This window comes from Berghia stephanieae, chromosome 12, assembly GCF_034508935.2.
Source record: "Berghia stephanieae isolate SIO BIC M18660-M18661 chromosome 12, UCSD_Bste_1.3, whole genome shotgun sequence".
Lineage (NCBI taxonomy): Eukaryota > Metazoa > Mollusca > Gastropoda > Nudibranchia > Aeolidiidae > Berghia > Berghia stephanieae.
The window spans coordinates 17,820,051-17,844,438 of record NC_088371.1 but is presented as its reverse complement, the minus strand read 5'-3'; the positions used below and the strand labels follow the sequence as shown (position 1 = coordinate 17,844,438).

Here is a 24,388-nt window from a genome sequence, read left to right as displayed (position 1 = left end):
TTTTCTTTTTTTTTTCCTTCGGCAAGATTGTTAAACCCCAATTTGCTCACTTTGGACAACATGTTGACATCAAACATCTTGATTGATGGATCATCTATATTCCTTCCTGGAATGTCTAAGCGACATTATCTAATGATGCCGTGGCAGAAGGCATAATAGTAGTTAACCTTATATGTGACCCGCCGTCTCAAAGCGGTATTATGTCGGGATACACTCGGTTAGGAAAATTGAATTCATTGCCACAAATATAAAACTTGGGTTTAATTTCTCTACGTCATGCTGGAGTATAAATACTATTTCTTGCTTTACAAAAGCTTTTAAGGTCAAATTTCTCATCATTCCGTCTCTAAATTCACTTTCTGGGGTCTGAATCATCCCGACATAATACCGTTTTGAGACGGAGGGTCACATATATTAAATCTAATCCCTTAAGTTATTCAGATTAAGGTTCAACTCTACATAATACAAAATGGAGGCGAGGTGTCACGTATATCCAAAGCAACAGAGAAATTTTCTTCACAGACGGGATCTTTCAACTTTCATCATGACTTCACAAAGGATTGACAGGATCATCTTTATAATTTTGTCATCAGCTTCTCGTTTTGATGGAGGAATCGGTGGGGAATGATGAGTGTGTATCTGACTGGAGGGCTGACTGATCTGTCAGGTCAAATCCTGTAAAGAAATCAAAACAAGGAAATACATGACTACTTGTGTTATGAATAGGGAAGAAAAGTCTAGACGTCACACCTTCTACTTTTCCAGTTCCAAAATCATTGGAAGTGTGTACATAACCAGCCCTTTTGAGGACTAATAATGAAAAGATTACATATTGAATAATAAGGTGGCATAACTATGTTAGTAGCAGGCGATATAGGTCAAATCTTAAGATAACGAGAAGTAAAAGAGCGACAATGGATGATCTTTATTGATGACCAGCAAATACTGTATATTTAAACAGGATAATAAGATACAATCACTCTGAAACCAAACGATTAATTACACAAGTTGTGTATCCTGTCCTCTGGAATAAAGGTTTTATTCTACACTTCTATTGAGATTGGAGCCAGTTTTTTTTATATCACGCTTTTGTTCCCTATTACAGTTTTCAAAACATGCCAAGTCGCATTTTCAAAAATCATCGTTCAGATAAAGTTTCTGTTTTTCATCATTGAATTAGTGACTTAAAAAAACAAACCATAAAACTAACAAAAACTTGAGCTTTTACATAGAGCAATATCCTCTAAACATGCTCAAAGCGCTTTACAAAGGGTCACTGATCAACAGCAATGTGGAATGTGTAGTATGAGATATGATGCTTGTTAGCCGATATTACAATTTAAACTGACAGAGACGATGCTGTTAATGGCCAGGTACTCATTTTACATCTGAGTACGGTGAAAGAATATGTGAGCAAACAGCCTTTTCCAAGGACTCAACTATGCACTGAGCAAGGCTTGAATCCAAGGGCTTCCGATCCAAAATTGGGTGTCATACCACTGAACCACATAGCCTTACTTAAAAATACACGTCTTGTTTGCCTCATAGAAAAATAATTTTGAGTATTTAAAAACTTCCAATTTATTTCCTAGTGATTCTAAGTTGTCCAAAAAGTTACTTAAAAGAGTTAAATCATTAATTTTCTATCTGGATGTGACTTAGAAGATGTTTTGGATATCATCCTATTATATCTCTGCCTTCAGTAACTTTCAGTTTCAAGAACGTTTTCTAATTTTAGGCCACGCTGCCTCGTTTGTTTTTGTTTGTTTTTAAGGGTTTTACGGCGCTTGCAACACATTAAGGTTATATCAGCGCCAGTAAAAAGCAAGACATGGGATAGTAAAAAGTTCTAGAATTACAATCAAAGCACAAAAGAAAAGGTAAGACAAAGGGGAATTGGTTCAAATAGGGAACAGATGTAGATTCCAAGAGCACACCGTCAAAGGACTTAGTTTGAGATCACCTAAAAGTCTCATCCAGACAAGCACGTCCCAACTAAGAGGAATACACTCAAATGTTTACCAATCATATAATATAATATGTAAACTAAACATAATACAATGCATAACAGAGAGATGGTTTACAAGGAAAAAAATATCATCTCCCAAAACTATAACTATACATTCGACTATATCTCTCCCAGCCAAGGAACTCAGACAAGGATCAGGACAAAACTAAGTAATCTCATTCCAAGACAATGACAGGAAACAATTGGAAAACGGGTATGGGGGGATAGAAGACACAGCATGTACCTCCCTGCCCACCATGGGAGGTAGCACGCTGCCTCGTCATAAACCAATGACATACTATGTCTATATATAAATACAGTGCTGAAATTATTCATATATATAAAGCACAACTCTGGCTGTGAAACTGCTCCTTAATTTATATATACATATATAATATTATGACACATTTCCATTATCTATTTAGTTTACTATGTCAGTTATAATACGTTTTTACCCGAAAATTCCCTTTTGGTGTGCAAAAAATTATTATTATCATTATTATTATTATTTTTATCATTATTCTTAATACTATTATTATTAGTATTATCATTAAATCTTGATTAAAACTATTAATGAAAAATGCTACATTTTGATACATGATGAAACCATTGGATCGTTGTATCATCATTCCTTTAAAAAAAAATCTCCTGCATAGTTGGGTTTTGCCCTCAAGTTATAAACGGTTTGCGACCAAAGCAATTGATATACTCAATGTGCTCAAAGCATTTTACAAAGGGCCCAAAGCAACAGCAACACTTATCACATGATGGTGTTATTGCAATTATTTTTTAGAGAGACACTGCTCTTATCGGCCAAAGGTATTCAATTTACATGGTATAGTAAGTATGGTGAAAGCAATGTGAGTAAAAGAGCCTATTCCTAACCTGATGAAAATTCTAAGGAGTGATGTAATAGTTAAGTATGATTGGGCCCTCATTTAGCGACTTAAAAAGTTAACGCTATGAGTTAGACCAGTCATAAGTGCTTTCTCAAAACAAAAAAAGTTTCAGATTTTAAAATAAAATGATTTGCACAACATGGCAATATACTGGTTGCTTTAGCCCATCAAAATACAGGATACCAGGTCCTGGGCAATGCTCATTTCAACTATTTTTTTCCAATCACCATCCGAATATGGAATTCTCTGCCCGAAAATATTTTTAAAAATTAATGGCCAAATTGAATTTGACAGAGAAATCGATAAAAATCAAAATAAAAGCCTAGGCACGTCTATTTGTTCTCACCACTTGTTTGCTTTTTAGGGTTTTACGGCGCTTGCAACACATTTAGGTTATATCAGCGCCAGTGTTCTCACCACAATCATAGTCACGATTATCTTCGATGCACAGTTTGCGACTTAATGATGAGACAAACAATGTGCTTTGCATTACAATAAAGTCAGTGTAGAAAAACAAAACAAAAGTATCTTAATATTTGTGCTCCAGAGGGGAACTCAGCAACTTGCATGGTCGGGTGTTCGTAACCAAAAATACAAAGCTATAAATAAACCAATCTGACAACTCTAGATTTAGTATTTTCTATAGTAATTTAAATTGTAAACCTAAAGAGCCTTGACCTTGAAGTATATAACATGCCCATGTTCAATAATATAGCTGAATCAGCGATTCGACAAAAAAAAAAACCCCACAAAAAAAAAAAAAAAAAAAAAAAAAAAAAAAAAAAAAAAAAAAAAAAAAAACCAAAACAACAAAAACAGAAATAAAACAGACAAACAAACAAAAACATTATTTTTTTAAATTTAAAAATGAAAAACAAGAAACAAAGCAAAAGTGCTGCTCACCCATTACTTTCTTGGAAAAAAAAAAATTCAGGTTTAATGTTTTATCTATTTGCTTAACAGACTGAATTTCTTTTAAGCCAACTTCCCATTTCTTTGTCTCATTAAAACAGTGGGGCAGTTACAGTTTTAGGATAGAAAAACAAACGTTATGTTGTTTTTAGAAGTTTAAACGCACTTGAGGGATGATTTATGTCATGATTGTATCGTCAAAAGATTTAAGACCAAGATTTTAGCCCCTGGTTATTATGAGGAGAAATAAGTGGAAAGAACATTTTAACAAAGACCACAAGATCCAACAGATAGTGGATTATTTAAAGTGTACGCGGTTCTGTATAGGTCTCAAGTCACAATTGTTTTAAAAGAAGCGGAGAGCGCATTTTATCATAAAGAAAGTTGAGCAATATGCCCTCATTAATTAATGACAATACTGGTAAAATATAGAATTATTAACATAAAAATCATACTATAATAAGGAAAATAAATTGTAAAAAAACCAGACTGTTAACAATGATATTTGAAGATGTCTATATACTACTGAGGGCCTGGAGCAGAAGCAGCAGAAAATAGCAGAAATATGCTAAATAGCGGATATTTGAGACCCATGAATTAACAATAAAATAATATCTGTGGGAAAGGAATTAAGATCCTCCTCCACACACACCCCCCCCCCCCCCAATAAAATATTAAAAAAAAAGAATCCAAGAAAGAAATGGACCAAAATATGTACTTGCTTCCCCTCGGCAAAGAATTCCAGCCAAGGTTGGCCAAGGACAGAAAGCCCCATGGGAGAGGGCAACAGATGCCAGTGGATATAAGTGACCCATCGTCTCAAATCAGGATTATATCGGGATGAACTAGATGCTTAAAATTGAATTTATAGCCACAAATTAAATATATGAAACTTGGAGTTGATTCCTCTTAGAAATGGTGGAGAATAAATACTATTTATTGCATTGCAAAACACTCCAAGTTCGTCTTCCTCATCATTTCATTGCTGAATTCACTCTGAGTTGTAACCATCCCAAACATAATACCGTTTTGAGACGATGGGTCAAAAGGAAGGTCAATACCTCCCCAAGTCCCACCCAGAAACATATATAAATAGAGAAGAGAGGTTTCAGAGATGTCATGTCGTAATCTTGACAATATCATATCATTGGTTGTATTGATTTTTTTTGGGAAGAACTTCCAAGTTTGCTTTTATTGGTCTGTTCTACTTGGCATGCCTGCATCATGTTTTTCTATATAGTACAAAAGTCTACTTCATTAGACAAGGGATTAACTTGAAATGTTTAGGGCAATTCCGTGCTGTCCATGCATAACATTATAAAATGCAGGGTGCAAAATTTTCAGTGGTAAACACCAATTACAAAAATTTAAAAAAAATCAAAAAACACAACCAAAACCAAAACCAACAAAACAAAAGCTTGGGGTATTTCAGCTACGAAAATGATAACAAGTAAAAATAAATATATATAAATAAAAACTAATAAATAAAGCAAACCGAAATAATTATAAAGTTGAAAGGAAAATTTATTCTAAATCTTCTTGGCACAATGGATGCAGCACAACATTTGTAATGATAAAGTTTTGAAATTTTAAATCGATATATGATTTCTATTGGCAATTGCTAAAAAATAAACCTTTGAATTGAATTTGACCACGCCCCAATCAAGGTTAAAGAAGTCTCTATTAAATTGATGTGAAAAAAACCTTCTTTTCTGAAGAGGTGGGTCATGAGACACAGAAATGAAAACATTCATCATTGATTTTTATGAGATACAATATTGATATTGTTGATTATTGGATAATATTATGTAATGTAATATTAATCAAGCAATTACATTTGATGCATGAACAATATAATTTCCATATTGAATCATATTTATATAACCATATGGTAATAATAATAATAATAATAATAATAATAATAATAATAATAATAATAATAAGAATAATAATAAAATAATAAAGTAACATAATATAATAATAATAACAATAATACGTAATAATAATATAATAATAAAATAATTAACAGATAATAATAATAATAATAATATAATAAATAATAATAAAATAATAATTAATATAATAATAATAATAATAAAATAAAAATATTTACCTAAAAAAAACCCTAAATAAAAACATTAAAAAAACAAACAGAACCCCCCCCCCCCTTCTCCCCGACTACACAATATAAAACAAGAACAGAAGGAGCATTGGACCTAATAAGTTTGTGCTCATCTTCTGTTATGTCAACATATAGAATGAGACATGAGGCCTGTTAGGCGATATTACATTTTTTTTCCTGATGGAGACTATGCTGCTGGATTCCAGGTACCAATTTTATACCTGAGAACAGTGAGAAAATGTGAGCAAAGAGACTTTTCCAAGGACTCAACTCCCGCCGATGAGTGTCATACCACAAGACCACATAGCCGCACACGACAGCCATACAAACAGCACAATGTCCTCAAAGCAATTTACAAGGGGTCCCTAGCCAACAGCAACAAATAACAAATAGGATGAAACTGACGCCTGTTAGGCGATATTACTTTTTTTTCCGATAGCGAGGCAACGCTGTAAACAGCCAGGTACCCACTTTACACATGAGTACGGTGAGAGAATGTGAGTATAGAGCCTTTTCCAAGGACTCAACTATGCGCTGCTCAGAGCAGGACTCAAACCCAGTACCTTCCAGTCCAAAACAAGTGTCATACCACTAGACCACACAGCCGCACATCGATAATATGCTTTATCTAAAATGAGATTGAATTGACTTCCCCTTATTAAAAAAGAACAAAAGCTATTTCTAAAAGAAATCTCCGCCCCAAATACTAGATTTCTAATCAATGAAAAACAGGACATTCAAAGACTTAGTTGAACAGTCTTTTCAATTTTCGGCCCCCCATTTTTGGAACTCTCTCCCGTCACACGTGAGATGCTCAGATTCGTTGACAACGTTCAAATCTCGCTTAAAGTTTCATCTTTTTACGTCATAATGTTGCAATATTATTTTCATATTTTGTTGTTGTTAAATTGAATTCGTATCACGTTTCCTTCACACTTGTCTCACTGTAATATGTTTTGTTTTATATCACTGTAAAGCGCTTAGAGCCTGTGACAACGGGGTAAAGCGCTATATAAATGCCATTTATTATTATTATTATTATTATTATTACTATTATTATATAAGAATCACATGCTAAAAAAACAGTTTTCATCATTATTATTATTTGACTCCTTTTGTCACTCAGAAATGATTGAGTAACAGGGTCTATTTCATCTTTTAGAAAATATTTTTGCCATAGACAAGCTTCCTGTTGACAGAAATTGTTACTTTCAAAGCGCCAGAAAAACGTTTGAAATCCCCGACTTCCTTTGGGGTCTCACTTATTACTATAGAGGAAAGAATCGTCTCAACTTAATCTCAACTTTTCGTTTCTGATTTATCCTCACAGTGTACCAGACTGACATGACGGGTCACATTTATTGAGCTAATATTATAAAAATAAACGCGAAATAAATAAAGCTTTTCTTTAAAAACAAACAAACACACAAACAAAAAAAATAAGAACAATCAGCTAAAATTTTGCAAGATAAAGGTAATATAAACAAAGCTTTTAATCTAAAACAAACAAACAAAACTGAATTAAAATACCTTTACAAATAATTACATTTCAGCAACCTTCAAAATACCCCGTGTGGTGTCCGGGGTCCCTCAACTGAGAGGGTCAAGAATAGCCCAACGCCAAGCCAGCGTGTCGTAAAAGGTGACTAATGGTGTGTGATTCCCCCATCTTTGAGTCACCTGGTCCTCCAGGTTGGGGGTTGGCAAAGGGTTAACACCCCTTTCCGTTAAACTCTAACCGTTACAGAAACACAGACAGACAAACCAAATCCTTTTTTTAGCTTGGGGACCGAAGAGTTCTGGAATTACAGAATTTATGAAGGACAACAGACAAAGCCGAAAGGACTCTGCTGACCCAGATGACGTCTTCGCCAAACAAGCAGCTTCGAATTGCGTCGTGGAACGTTCCACCATGTATGAAGCAGGAAAAAGCTCTCAAGTTGTGACTGAGATGAGAAGATACAGGCTGCATATACTTGGAGTAAGCGAAACCCACTGGATACAATCCGGACAGAAACACCTCAAGTCTGGGGAGAAGATTTTATATTCAGGGAGAGGGGACGGGATTCATACACAGGGAGTAGGAATAATTCTAAGCAAGTTTGCCCAGAAGTCACTGAGAGGATGGGAACAATGCGGAGAAAGGATCATCATGGCGTCCTTTACAACACGGAGTAAGAAGATCAGCATGAACATTGTACAGATCTATGCCCCAACAAATGATGCAACAGATGAGGACAAAGATACATTTTATGGTCTGCTACAACAAGTCATTGACAAGTTGCCAAGGAAAGACATCAACATATTGATGGGAGATGCTAATGCAAAAGTGGGACAGGATAACGTAGGCTATGAAGGTATCATGGGACGTCATGGCATGGGAGAAATGAATGATAATGGTGAGAGATTTGCAAATTTCTGTGCATTCAACAGTTTGGTGATTGGAGGATCAGTGTTCCCCATAAGAGGATCCACAAAGCAACTTGGGTCTCACCAGATGGTTGACAGAGAATCAGATTGATGATTTTGTATCTCTCGTAGATTCAGACGTTCATTGGAAGATGTGACAGTACGGAGAGGGGCAGATGTTGGATCAGACCACCACCTGCTATTGCAAAGCTTAAGCTCCGACTCAGAAAACACGGGGCCAGATCACATACAAGAAGAAAATTCGAGGTGAATGCACTTGATGGGGAAAAGAATGAGGAATTCAAACTACAATTGAGTAATAGATTCCAACCTCTTACTGAGCTCGAGGAGGACATAGATGTAGAGTCACATTGGGCAAAGATCAAGGAAGTCTACATAACAACTTGCCACGAGGTATTGGGGGTAAAGAATTCGGAACATAAAGAATGGATAAGTCCAACCACCTTGGACCTTATTGAAAAGAGGAGAACAAGGAAGGAACAAGTGAATGCAAGCCGAACAAGGGCTTCAAGACTGGATGCACAAGAGCAGTATCGAGCCATAGCTAAGGAAGTCAAAAGATCTGTGAAGAAAGACAAGGAAGCATTCATGAACAGACTTGCAGAGAAAGCAGAAGCAGCAGCGACTGGAGGACACATGAGGATCCTTTATCAAACTACCAAGCACTTGCTGGAAAATATGGGAAACCAGAGGTACCAGTCAAAGACAAAGATGGGAAAACTATTTTTGGAAAAGAGGCTCAATCTGAACGATGGAGGGAACATTTCAACTGCCTTCTGAACAGACCACCACCAGACAACCAGCCAGAAATTTTGCCTGCAAGGAATGAGCTACCAATTAGCTGTGATCCACCATCGATAGCAGAGATTGTGGGTGCCATTAACAAGATGAAAAGGGGGAAAGCTGCTGGACCAGACCAGATTCCACCGGAGGCTCTAAAAGTTGATGCGGAAAGAAATGCTGAGGCCCTGCACCCACTATTTGAGAGAATCTGGAATGACGGGATATTCCCAAAGGATTGGAAGGAAGGACATCTTATCAAGCTTCCAAAGAAAGGGGACCTCAGTAATTGTAATAATTATCGAGGCATCACTCTTCTTTCTATCCAGGAAAGGTTTTCAACCGTATTATTTTAGAGAGAATTAAGAATGCAACAGATGCTAAACTGCGGGACGAACAGGCAGGTTTTCGGAAAAAACCGTTCAACCACCGACCAGATTGCCTCTCTGCGAGTCATAGTGGAACAGTCTATAGAATGGAACTCTCCTCTTATTGTCAACTTTCTGGATTACGAGAAGGCTTTCGACAGTATTGACAGAGCAACATTGTGGAAAATTCTGGCACATTATGGACTCCCTGAAAAGATAGTAAACCTCATTAAGGAAATGTATGAAGGATCAAGTTGCAGGGTTGTACATGAAGATCAGCTTACTGACAGCTTTGAAATTAAGACTGGTGTTCAAGCAGGGATGCTTGCTCTCTCCATTCCTGTTCATCCTTGCCATTGATTGGCTAATGAAGGAAACCTCCAAAGGGAGAAGAAATGGGATACAGTGGACCCCCTGGACACAGTTGGATGATCTGGATTTTGCAGATGATCTGGCTCTTTTGTCCCACACCCAGGACCAGATGCAAGCAAAAACCACAATTATAAACAGCCTCTCGGAATCAATTGGTCTAAGATCACCCTGCAAAGTCAAAGGTCTTGAGGATAGGTACGCGTCAAAGGAAGCAGATCAAAGTAAAAGATCAGGAACTCGAAGATATAGACACTTTCTGCTATCTCGGAAGTATAATTGACAAGGATGGAGGCACGGAAGCAGAGGTGAAAGCACGAATAGGAAAGGCACAGGCTGCATTCACATCTTTGAACAGAGTTTGGAGAACTAAAGATATCTCCCTTCAACTAAAGCTAAGACTTTTCAACTCAAACGTGAAGTCTGTCCTACTGTATGGATATGAAACTTGGAACGCATCACAGGCATGTATAAGGAGGGTACAGATTTTCGTAAACAGGTGCATGCGTAAGCTACTCAGAATAAAATGGATGGATAGAATAAAAAATGAAGAAGTATGGAAAAGAACACAGCAGAAACCAGTGGGAGAGGATATAGGAAGAAGACGATGGAGGTGGATTGGACACACGCTTAGAAAGAATGACTCAACTATAACAAAGAAAGTATTGGACTGGAACCCTCAGGGCAGAAGATCAAGGGGAAGGCCACGAGGAACATGGAGAAGAATTAAAGAAGCTGATTTACAGAGAAGTGGTAATACCTGGAATGAGATAAAAAAGTTGGCTCAGGATAGAGAAGGATGGAAACTGTTTGTCTGTGGCCTATACCCTGACCCAGGGTGAAAAAGGCAATGATGATGATGAACCTTCAAAATAAAAGAAATAATAATGATGATAATTAATAAAAAATAAAACAACATACAATACAATAAATATAAAAATTTAATAACGAATAATAATAATAATAATAATAAATAATAATAATAATAATAATAATAAATAATAATAATAATAATAATAATAATAATAATAATAATAAAAATACAGCATTTATAAAGTGAATAATCAAGACTAGGTCATGCTCAATGTGATTAAAATAGATATCAGATATTTTTTTTTATCATCATGACGAGTCGATTAAAGAAAATGATAAAAAAAAAACCCATAACAACACAATACTACAAAACAAACCAAAAAAAAACACATAATCACGGGGCAACACTCAAAGGTTGGATTGCATAATAAAACCACAGGTAAGAGCTGGTAAATCATATCACATCAGACAGGGTAACAGATAGGGCAAATATTTAATCTAACCCTGTCTATTACACTCAACATCTGGGTTGGTTGGTGACAAGCATGAGTGGCGGGAGAGAGAGAGAGAGAGAGGGGGGGGGGGGGGAGGGAGGAGGAGGAGGACAAGGAGGGGGAACGTTTTAAAACAAATTGAACGGTATAATATTAGAGATTGTCTTTGCAATCTTTGTAAATCCCTTAGCAGTTTATCATGACCATCAAATTTGATATGGTAATGCGTAGGCAGCTGTTAAACTCCTTTCTGTACTTTTGTGTTCTTACAAATTTCTTCATTTCCTTCAGCCAATTGTTTTTTATTCATACCTGAGTCGACAAGGGTAATGTGTGAAAAAAATGCCTTACCCAAGGATGAAACATAAAACCATAGATTAGCAATCCTTGTTAACCAAACCAGTCACTGACCATGATTAACAACACTAAACTTTCTTCTAGGACGAGACACTGTCAGCCTTCACTTCTTTTTTTATTTTTCTTCAGATTTTCATAAATGTGTAACTGTTAAATTTGTTCTTTGTTTCATTAGTAGCCATGGAAGGCAAAGTGGCCGAGTGGTTAAGGCATTGCACTGTGATCCGGGAGATCCCAGGTTAGAGCCCCACTTCAGGCATTTTAATTTTTTTTCCTTGGGCAAGATTATTAACTCCCAATTTGCTCATTTGGACAACATGGGTGATTCCTGTTGACATCAGATATCCTGTTTGATGGATTATCTACATTCCTTCATGGAATGCTTAAGCGACAGCATCTTATGATGCCGTGGTGAAAGGGCGTAATTCTATTTTATTTTTTATTAGTAGCAATCTAGTCTACACAACAATATCATGCATTGATATCAGGTACACATGCATGTTAAGAAACATTAAGCTGTTATTATAGCTACTATTGATACGACATTTATAATGAGAAGCAATTATATAGGGTAATATTACTTTATTTTTTAAACCAACCCCCCCCCCCCCCCCCCCCCGCCCCCCAATACAAGGAAAAAGGATATTTTCATAATAAATGGAAGTCATTATCTCTGTTTCGTGCTATTAACAAACAATGTTTTTATGGCAGTTTTTCATCCAAATTTTAATTTTTACCGATCTAACTTCATTTCAATGTTTATTTATTTATTCATACATTAATGTATTTATTATAAAGAGCTTTATCGCTCTTGAGAGAATTTAAATCAAAAAGAGACTGAAAATGGATTTCAAGAGCAATCTAATTGTGTCTAAATGAAATGGACATATCTATATGGGTTGGTTCCGTCATTTTCATCTAAAACCCAAGTGCCATCATTCCCCAAGCTAATCAAATATTGAGAATTAAAAAAAAAAAGTGGTACTTCAGAGCCATCATGCCAAAGGAACCCATTTAACTCGCCCAACCCCAACACTGACTATATCCATAGTTTACCCGGGTTACTTTTACCCCACGCCTATTTATTACATTTTTCTGAGACAAATTATAGGCGTAGTATCAAAGCTAATGTTTTTAGTTTTTGCGTGTTAATGGTATTTGAATAAAACTATCTATGTACATGCTCAATTTTAATACATTTTTTTTCCAATTTTGAAAAGTAGCGAAAATCTCTAGGATTGAGTGAGTTAAGTTTCTAACCATAAAAACTGCCAACTACTTTTTAGACAGGATACTAGTTTATTGAAAAGTACTTTCTTTCACATTTATCAGCCATAGCTACCCATTTATAGCTGGATGGACAGATGGATCAATTAAAAAAAAACAAACCTCGACTCAACACAGGATTTAAATAAAAATTACAATGTACAACGCATAAAAATAATTCATATTACAACCTTCACAACCTAAAATCAAACATTTTAAAAAGGAGTTTAACATAAGCATAAAAATGTGATTGGGTGTATGATGAAAACAGATCATAAACAAAGTGGATTTTAAATTATTGAAACATTCAAAGCAAATAAATCCTTTAAAAACAATAAACAAACCAGAACAAAATAATGGCAGTGATAATACACAGCAAAATAAAACATTTTGGCATAAAGGTATTTTATAGGGAGATCAGAGCAGCAAACTTTTATATAAATAAAACCTTATAAAAAATGAAAGTACTGGCAGCAACAAAAAGGAACAAAATAAATGACCCCTCCACAAAAATGGTTTTAAGTCAGAATTTTGCGGACTGTGTTTCGACACAAAAGTAAGCCTAAGAATTGTTTAATGTGACAGGAAATAAATCGCAGAGGCTAAATTTTGTTTATAGATGGAGTGTAGGTATTATCAAACTTTCCCTTTTCCAAACATATATCCAAAACTGGTCACAATGATCACCATGATATCCCATATCTGTACATCAGACCCTAAGTGGCAGTCGACAAATTGTCCGAAAATTTTTCACAGAACATGCAGCACCAACATGTACACTTTTTTGCAGGTCTGATAACTCAAATTCTTATGAGGTCATTATTGTAATGGAAATACTCTCAAACCGACGAGAAATTTTGTCCATTACAACATTGCATTATCACGCCCATAATTGTGTTCGGTTATCAGACCTGCAAAAAAATGTCACATCGTACAGCACCTATGTAGCAATGACTATCCCGCACAAATCTTTGGGCCTCTTTTTCGCTCATGAAGTGCCCGAATTCGCGTCAAAATATGGGATGAAGCCGTTTCGTATATGCTATTTTAAAAATTAATTACGACGCTGTTTATCGATGAATATGACTGAAAGTTGGCACACAGTTAGAAAAAAGTTTATTGTAGATTATGTCAAGCGACAAAACTCGTGCGATTACCAGAAGACCGTTAAAAATAGATTTTTACTCTTTGGAGTAAAATATTTCTAAAACTACTGGGCGTGGAGATTTTGTCACTGACAAGGTAATACATGAACATTTCTTCTTTTTGGTTGTAAAATTTCATATGAATATGACGAGTACTTTTCCCGTATTTTACAAAACACCATCCTAATTTGCTCTTCAAGTTTCAATCTTTTAATTCACTTATTACGCAAGATACAACCAAAGGTCGAAAAAAATGCCAAAAAAGCGTCCCATATTTTCGCGTTTTTTTCCTCTTTGCGGGTCATCCAAATAAATTACACCATTGAAACTGCATAACTTGTTTATTTATGAATGGATTTTCAAAATTCAAAAACATTTTTACTCAGTGGAGATAGGGCTTTGATTTTAGACAAAAATTTTCCTCAAAAAGAGAAAAAAACATTTTTCATAGTCATTGCTAACCTATGTATTGTTTTAAGTCAATATGCTTATATAAAGTGCAATAAAAGTTATATAAAGAGTAAAACGATTGTTGTGATATTATTCGATATCCAACAATTGTTAGATATTTTATAGGTCTGATTTATAAACAAATTTTATTGGGTTTTTTTTCTCATTAATTAAAAAAAATTAAAAAATTATCATAATATATAGCCTGATCTTCCTTAAGAGTATTCTAGATTACAACGACGAAGAATGATAAGACTATGTGAAAATATGTGACAATGACTAAAAGAGCTATTTTTAATTATTATGCCCTTGCTGACTTAAATCCACTTCAGGGAGACGGGTCACAAATAAGAATAACAATGTGGTTTGAGATTGGTTAACCCTTTCACAGCGAGACTGGATTTCTTTTACACTCTAACTTTGGACTGTGTTAAAGTAAGGACAGGAAGGTATCCTATAATTTAAAAAAAACTCGTATATTCATTTTTTCTCATTTTAAAGTCAAATATTTTCCACCCTGAGAGCAGTCACAACAATGATATATCATTAAAGCTTAATTATAGTTATTGTGATTGCTCTTTCTGAAAAAAACAAACAAACTACAAGACATTGTCTCAAGTTAGCATAAAAGAGAACCCTGCCTGTAAAGGGTTAAAAATAAAATGGAGGTGTATTTTGTAATAAAAAATAAATATAAAACCTCAAATAAAAAAAAGAATAAAGACCATATGTTATTTGAGCAGTATAACATAATATTTTGAGGATTCAACATATGAAATAATATATAACGTAAATTATCATAAAATTTAAAAGAAAATTTAAAAAAAAAACAAACCCCAACAAAACTAAATAAATATTCATCATTTTAAAATGTTACAAATCAAACTGCATCAGTTTCTGACAGCAAATATATACTTTTTTTTTAAAAGAAAGGACAAAACAAAAAGCCAAAAACGATATGATAAAACTTTAAAAAATATTTTAAAAAACATATATAAATCTATATAAAATTTAATAGGCAGCTAAAATATCAAATATCAGAAGCTATAATTTGAATAACCAAATCACTAAAACAAAATCCTCTACTCACAAAACATGCTAATGCTAGTGTACACTTCACATGCATGAATTCACGTGACACATTAACACTAATTCTCATTACACGCTGAAACTACACATTAGATTCAAAAACAATAATACTAGACCTGGGTCGCTGCCTCGACTGTGATGAGGAAATCTTTGGTGAAGCGGCAAACACACTATCATCTTCAAAAGAAGCTTCTGGAATAGTGGGGGAGGTGGGTGACATGGGCTCAGAGGTTCGAGATCGAGTCCGTTTTGGGAATTTTCTAGGCGAAAATTGCAAGTCAGATCCTTTGCGTGTTTCTGACGAAGTCATCAGAGGAGTGTTGGGTGTTGAAGAAGAAGATGCCTGAGATGACGCTGTTCCTGAGATTCGAAATTGTGGTGACGTTGGTGTTGATGACGACGACGTTTGGTTTTGAGATGGTGATGACAATGAGAAAACGGTTGGATTGTCTGGAGGGTGGTTTGGTGGTGGGGACATTGATCGGAATGGAACATTGGATGAAGATGGAACGGATGATGACACTGCTGGAAGTGGTGGCTGAGTAGGGGATGTTGGCGAGGTTGGGTGAGATTTGAGTCGGGCGAGAAGTTTACGAGGGCCGGATTTTTTATTGGAGCTTTGGTGACCGTTGCTGTGATGATTGGACATTGGCGATAATGGGAGAGATCCACAAAGAGGTAGATTTGTAGGTGTAGGAGGAGAGTCTTCCCGTTGCTGATTGCTTTTGTGTTGATTGTTATTTTTAGATATCGGGATGGGTCTGGATGCTGCAGGAGAAGACATTTCTTTGGGCGACTCATTTTCATCCGTTATTGCAAATGATCCTACTTCATACGCTATGACTGAGGCATGGTCTAACTTCCCGGGAGCTTTGGACATTTTCTCAACAATTTCAGAATCTCTTCGTTGCCGATCGGCTTTAGTCATCTTCTTCTTTGCGTATAGGGCTGGGTTTTCAAGTATTTTTCTCTTCTCATTGGTTAGAGTTAAAACGTGTTGAAGCAATGCTCCGCAGAAAGCCTGCGCAGAGCACGCCTCTTCTGTGACTAGTTCATACTCGTGTACGATGCGTTCCATCTCCTTCATTGCGTAAATGTGTCTCTCCTTTGGATTCAACTCAGGTTTTATGATGAGACTTCCATTGGAATTTCTAGCTTCAGCAGTATTGAAATTGGAATCATTTGGCCGCATAGGTAGAGCTACTTTTGTCACAACTGGATCGAAATTATCCGAAATTCCATCCGTTGTCAGAAAAACAATGTCAGTTTTATTACAAAAAGTTACAGAACACGTTAAATTATGGAGTTCAGGGTTTTGACCATCGACAGGCCCGACTGCCCCACCAGCATCACGTATATCTCTCTCATTCCCAACATCATGGGACCCAACAGTAACCTCCCTGATACCCCGATTGTGTGCATAGATGTAGGCAAAACTGTCACCAACGTTCACACAACAAACAGCATTCTGGTCAGAATTTGCAACTGGACACACCATCACGACACAGAGAGTCGTCATTCCCCCGTCCTTTGCCAGAATAGCTCTGTGTGCCTCATCCACTGACTTTCTGAGTAAACGCACGACGTCCTGAAAGGAATTTTAAATGAAAATATTGATACAAAATTGTAATTGTAATAATGAAAATAATAATAATAGAATCAACAATATGATAATAATAATAATAATAATAATAATAATAATAATAATAATAATAATAATAATAATAATAAATAAAATAATAATAATAATAATAACAATAAAAACAATAATAGTAATAATAATAATAATAATGATGAAGATGATGATGATGACGACTTTAAAATTACAATTTTTTATTTTCAACAGAGGCAATGCTGTCAACTGCCAGGAACTCATTCCACACTTGAGTTTGATGAGAGAATATGAGTGAAGAGCCGTTTCAAAGGACTCAATTTTGTGCAACAAGACCACAAAGTAGCACAAATATTAAAGTGACACAAGTAAAGGACAAATATAAGGCTGTCTTGCTGTGGCAAAGTTCATCATCTCACAGTTGATGACTTCTGAAGTGAGGGTAATGCATATTCATAAGTCCCAATTGAAAATGAGGCTGCAATAATATGCATAAATATCAAGTTCCATATATATCTGGCAATTAGTTGCAGTCTTAAAGGCGGAAAACAAACAACAAACAAACCCACTCTACAACAAATTCATACAAGGTTGGCATTAATTTGTAGACATAAAAAAATAGTAGTCCTTTTAGAGCTCATGGAGCCGAAGTTTATCCTGGTTTCTATGGTGTGAAACGGAAAATGTTAATAACTTGCTACCCTTTGGATAGGATGTGAGTCTATAACAGATCAGATACCCAATCACTGTTGGGTGGAAAGGGGGGCCTGAAAAAAAATAATTCTTGATTGCACCTGGAGTCGATCTCAGTCCCGTTGATTGTGAAGTGAGTGCTTTACCAAGTGAGCTATCGGAATCCCCATTTGTAGGCATACTTGGAAGTAAATTTTTTATTTAAAAAAAAAATATTTTCATTATTTGTTACATCTTTAAAGAAAATCAAAAATTAAAATATAATTTGAATAAACATATAATATTTGATTGAAGAGTCATTTTTCAAAACTTGGTATCTCCAGATATTGAGGATTATTTTTCATTTAAATTTGGGCCTATCATTTTATCTTGATCAAACCTCTATGCATGAGGCATACATCTAAGGAAAATCTGGTGTCAATAGATATATAAAATAAAGTTTAAATTTCTATTCAGCCCATAGAGCAAAAATCTAAAAAAAAAAAATGGAAAATGAACTTAAGTTTTTGGTGAGCAACCCTTGATTTGGAAAGATAGTCAAAAATTGTATTAAAAATTTACCTGTGTATTCTCTGGCTTGGTCTTCCTCTCAAATATCTTATAGTTCAGATACTTCATGGCCCCGTAGAGAGCACACCGTGCTGCAGTGCGTGATTTCTCACCCCAGTTCACCCCATCTGCTACCATCAGGATTGCGTTGTTCCTGCGCACACACATAGCAAAGCTATCAGCTAATGGTTCCCCTGTAAAATAAATTTGGTCAAGTGAATACTTATTCCTTTATAATCATTATTTTTTAAAAAGTAGTCCATAAGGCCCATTTAGCCAGTTTTTCTCATTTTCTATACCCTTAAACAGAAATTGCCTGCTACCTTTTGCATAGAATGTTCACTTCACTTGTCAATCTCAAAGTACTTTCCACCAGATCTAACATATTCAGCTACTAAACAATCACTGCTGGAGCACGGTGAGAGAATGTGAGTAAACAGCCTTTTCCAAGGACTCAACATGAGCCACTCAGAGCAGGAATAGAATTCTAGACCTTTCAATACGAAGGCGAGTGTTATACCACTAGACCATATAGCCATTGGTTAAGTAAAATACCAGTTTTGCCCACCATTTTAATCTTACCAACACACAAATTATAGTATGGTTGAGAGTTTTTCAGTGAGCGCTACTTTAAACCATTAACAAAGAGTTGAAAGACGTCATCTCCATTCATTTTATACATTTCTCATCATAATCAAAATTCAACTACCTGCTTCATCATCACTTACCCGACACTTTAGCAGAGATAGGATGCTGTTCGTATAGAGAGATACAGATTCCATATGCCCGCTGGTCCCGAAGGTTCCAGTCCCTTACTCCAGACAACAGGTTTGGGTGGTAGACTGTGGAATACAGATTAGAAACGTCCATTGACTAATATGTGACCCTTTGCATCATTCTGGTATTATGTCGGAGTGAACGAGATGAAGAAAACTGAGCTTTATTAAGTCGACATAAACAGAATTATAAAATTCAAGTCCTCAGAAACTTTAAAAAACAAAACCCAATTTCCTCACTCAGTGCGGATAGTGACAATAAAAAAAAAAAAAAAAAGAAATATGAGAAAAATTTTGAACAACAGTTTTTAAGTCACATTTTTACAGCATTCAATTGAATGTTTTTATTAATTATTCATCTTAACAACGCTACTACCACATTATCTCATTCATCTGTAGTGTTTAATTCATCCTGTTTTGTTGATAAAGGGGAAACCCGATGAAACGTCCATTTTATCTGTTTTCGTATATTAAATTGAAGCTTACATTCAATTTCACATTGTTATTTATTTTTTTGAGCTTCGAGCAGCAGCATTTACATTACATTTAATTGGGGGAAATGAAATTCTTCCTCTGACTCCATAATTGCAGATGTCCGTGGAACCCAGGAAAATCGTCAGCATTGCTCAGTAAAAGCATTTACATTGACTCAATTTTTATTTAAGCTTAAATATTTAATGTAATTAAGTATCAGGCTCATCCTGATATAATACTGTTTAAAGAAGACAGGTCACATAAATGACATTCATAGAATACTTCAGATGCTTTGTCCATGTACCTATAAATAGAAAATGCTAGAAGAGAGAAATACAAATAAATACTCAACCGTTTTCTGTGTGTCCCTCTGCATAAGCCAATCCAGAGTCAGGTCCCGTGTAACTGGCCATGATGCAGTCATCCAAGGGGGACAACTGGACATACGGCACCACATCTGGGACATTTCCATAGAAAATCTCCAACCCAAACTTGATCTTTTTGGGTTTTGTTCTGTCATGGATAGACAAAGAGAAGAAAAATAATAATGGTGGCAAAAGAAATGGACACAAATCAAAGTAACAGTTCTGAATAAAAAAACAAACAAACAAAATAATTTGCATGAAACATTCTAAACTCAAAATCCTTCCCCATGCAGCAACAAAAGCAAATAAATTGATAAATACTTCACATAGAAAATGGACAGACAGGGTAAATAATGATAAAAGAGTGAAACAATGATAATAAAGAAATGTTTGTTTGTAAAGTTAACAATGACAATAAAATGTTTGGTAGTAAAGTTAACAAAGATAATATAATGCTTGGCAGTTAACATTGATAATATAATGTTTGGTAGAAACATCTAAACATCTTGTACCATGTTGCTCCTTGGAACGACATAGTCACTATTGCTTGCTTGGAAACTCGTTGTTATTAGCTTGTCTACTATTCTCTTTTTGATTGCCTGATCTATAATGAAAGGCAATGACATTGTCATTTTGATAGCTCAACTCTGCTTGAACTACGTCAGCAGAGCTGGATCAACATCAGTATTTTTCGGCAGTTGATTTTTTTTCTTGTGGTTCAAACCCATGCTGTTTGATTTTCGTTATATTCTTGATAATCGTAGAGTTATGGGGAATTCCCGAGGCACATACTGCAGGTGAGACAAAGCCAGACAAAAAGCTAGCATAGATGAAGGTGTTCCTTCACCAGTCAACTGCTGTGGCACTCACTTTAAGTGCCAAAGGTACTATAGTCAGCATTTTCCACTTCAATTTGAGTGGACATTGTGATTAATTTTCGTATTTATGTGTGAGATCAGCAATCAGAGATACCAATAGCGGGTCAATGCATTTTCATACAACTGAGGCATGTCTGTTTGACTGGAACGTTCACTAGTTGGTTAACCGCCACAGTGTTCGACTTGCGACACGGGTGTCAACTAGTTAGTTAATGCTTGTACAATGCAAATCGCCAGGTAAGCTATTATTTTGGGGTCTCACTTTGCTCCATCCATGATAAACATACACGTACATCAACTGGCCAAGAGAAGACTGGATATCATTGGTCGGCCAATCAAGTTTTTTCATTTTCATTTGCTATCTCAATATCCTATAAATCTGAACAGAGATAGCCTGTATGCAAGGCAAATCAGGTCAAATGCTATTTTAAATTCAAACAAACATATGAATTGTGCACTTACATTGCCTCTTCTTCCATACTGGATATCAAAAGCAATATCAACGGTTAATCAATAGAAACATCACCATGGATGACACCTAATCTAATCGTCATTCATTGGCTAGACCAATGTTGAAGTGTCTGGAGAAATAAAAAGAAAGAAACAGTGAACAAGAAGACCAGAGACTGACATCATAGTAATCTATAAGGATTCCGTATATAGCTCAATTGAAGGAGCACTCGCCTTTAGAACAATCAAAGGCAACAGTAGGTATCGGTCCCAGGTTTAGTAAAGTTTTTTCAAAATAAAATCTTCTGAACCTTCTGTTAGCTTTGGCAAAAAGTACTTTGTGATAAATATGTGTCCAAGCAAAAAGTTCGCAAGTAATTCAACCGTGTATCTGGAAAAAAAATTGTAGAGTGCTGGCATGTTTATCAGATATTGCGCAATAGAAAAGCCCAAGTTTATTTATTATAATTCTTTAAAATTTAAATATATTTAGCTAATAATGCTCAAAATGCCTTTCCAGTGATCTCGTACTCATTTGGAATGCTTAGGTGCAGAATAAATAGCTCATATTAAAATTTAAAAAAAAAAAAAATCAGCTTCTATTTATAGCACAATATCCACTAAACATGCTCAATGCCCTTTACAAAGGGTCCATGGCTAACAGCAACGACTAACATGTATGAGACACGACACATATTAGTGATATTACAACTATATAACTATTTTCCACCAGAGACAATGCTGTTAACGTCCACGTACTCATTTTACAGATACCAGTCTATTACGTGAATGCATTTATCACAGATTCTGTGCCTTAGTTGTGTCTAACACAGTGAAACCTGTTAAGAGGGCAGCACACATGTAAACGCTATTTTTTATTGGGGGGGGGGGGGCTTGATGGTTTCTACAAGTGTGCAAAACTCACATAATCAACCAATTCGCTAAAACAACAAGCCATAACACTAAGATACCAGTCCCGCATGAAAAGGTCTGTAATTTTTCCTTGTCCACTACCCAGGGGACTGAATTTAGTAGATCATGCATTCACCCAACCCCACATTATCAAAGCGTGCTCAGTTTTTTATTCAATTGGTAAAATCTCTTCTTGAAAGTTCCACTGGATTCACATGAGCATATGTATAACCTGTGATCAGTCAATAAAAAAATATTTAAATTCAGGAAAAATCACGACTTTCCTTCCATTCAGAATGGATTTGATTATGAAAAAAATATTCCTCTTTCCAATTATCACAAACAAATCTTGCAATCAAGGGTAGTTTTCGCCACCGACGTTTGAAATAATTCACTGGTCTTACTCTACAGAATGGTACAACATCTACACTGCTGGCAGGTTTGAGTTGAGTTTGTTTTATCTATCTATTTCGAGTAACTGATCAACAAACCTAATGATAAGTCATCTCGCGGCTCGTCAATGCTAAGATCCATGTGGTGCAGAATTCTGCAACGGTTAGAGAACAGAAATAAAAGCGAAATAAACCAGTCACACTTCATGAGATATAAAAAAAATCGGTAATTCAGTCACAAAACTCAAGTTCACATTCGTTGTCATGTGAATACAAACAGCAAAGCCACCATCGTTACAAGTCCTTGAAGATAATTTAGGACACGTTATCGAAAGTAGAACAAAGGACTTACTTATCCACTTGGTTAGCATCAGTATTCATAACAGGAATGAGAGTGTATAGCGGGTATTGCTCACGCTGTAATGTGACTCATACATCACGTCCCTGTTGGGTTTCATTATTCATTATTATGCTAATAATAGACCATAGCAAACATCGATTTATTCAGCCAGGAGCACTTCCGCAAACAAAAATATAGATTGATTTTCGGTAGCATTGGTTTTTCAATGTCATTTATTTATTTCTTGTGATGATAAATAAAGACAGCTTTTAATTTTAAGATATACATTATTATTCACACGAAAAACCATTGGTTTCTACGATACAGAATATACTTGAGGGGAATAAATTAGTTTTTATTCAATTCTCACACAAAATATAATGTCGTAAAGTGAACATGTCTTATAAGAAAGACAACCGTGTAATAACTATTTAGATGTCATGTTTCATTTTGTTACGTCCCTTTGAACATAAGTAAACTGCACAGTTTCATACACACTTATTTTGATCTTTATTTTGAAAAGAGATTTTTATTAGATCAATAAATCCATCAAAAGCGAAGGAAAGTCTTCAATTAAAAAATAGTAAATTGAAAATTTATACGGACTTCACCCTAGGGTTAAGTTGTCTTCACAAATAGGCTACTCACTTGCGCAGTTTTTTTTTTCGGACAGTGGTTTTTACTTGTTCATATTTTCTTTTAATGTCCGGATTACGCTTGCGCAGTCTTAGTGTTTTTCCAGTTCACATTTGGTAAGTACATATTAAATAGCACGAACACAGCACTCCATAAGCATATGACAACTTGTAAACGTTTGTAAATACAATTTAGTCACTTTTGTTAAACTACTTGCTAGTAGGTACTTGGCAACGAACCAGGACCTTCCGATCCGAAAGCGAATGTCATACCACAATAAGACCACAAAGCCGCACATGTTAACATTACTGTGCTCTTTGTTATTGTTGCTCGATCTCTCGTTGTGTGTTAAGTTCTCAGTAAGTTCCTTTATTCAGGAATCCTGGTCTATGCAAGATAAGTAACCAATCGGATGGAAAAAGGATAAGTTTATTGAGTTATCTCCCGTAGATTTGGATTTTTGAAATGGGGAATTTATAATGTACTAAATAAATACTATGCTCATCGTAAATTATTACAAATATTATAGGCACTTTGGTATTATTAGATAGATTTTTAGAAAAGAAATCGGAGACTCCTCCTCCTCCTCCTCCTCCTCCTCCTCCTCCTCCTCATCCTCCTCATCCTCCCCCTCCTCCTCTTCTTCTTCATCATCATCATTATCATCATCATCATCATCATCATCATCATCATCATCATCATCAACATCCCCCTCCTCTTTTTCCTCCTACTCCTCCTCCTCCTCCTCTTCCTCCTCCTCCTCCTCCACAACACAAACACACACACACACACACACAAACGCACACATA

The 24,388-nt window shown here is 35.5% G+C and overlaps 1 protein-coding gene across 3 annotated transcripts; it reads right to left on the bottom strand.

The window, feature by feature from the left end:
* LOC144957697 (PP2C-like domain-containing protein CG9801) lies at positions 1-23,137 on the bottom strand. Of its 3 annotated transcripts, none has more exons than XM_078889062.1 (7): positions 22,956-23,100; positions 21,312-21,430; positions 19,959-20,119; positions 19,085-19,198; positions 18,369-18,550; positions 15,619-17,090; positions 1-675 (listed from the first exon to the last, which is right to left on the bottom strand). In XM_078889062.1, exons 2-7 carry the CDS (start codon positions 21,326-21,328, stop codon positions 669-671), a joined length of 1,953 nt encoding a protein of 650 aa, XP_078745188.1. In that variant the 5' UTR covers positions 21,329-21,430; positions 22,956-23,100; the 3' UTR covers positions 1-668. The 3 variants fall into 3 exon arrangements, 2 of the variants coding, with proteins under 2 accessions (XP_078745188.1, XP_078745187.1); XR_013642189.1 differs by lacking the exon at positions 1-675 and adding an exon at positions 11,983-13,625 and having other exon boundaries at positions 14,619-17,090; positions 22,956-23,137; XM_078889061.1 differs by lacking the exon at positions 1-675 and having other exon boundaries at positions 11,983-17,090.
* Between the last annotated feature and the right edge of the window lie 1,251 nt (positions 23,138-24,388).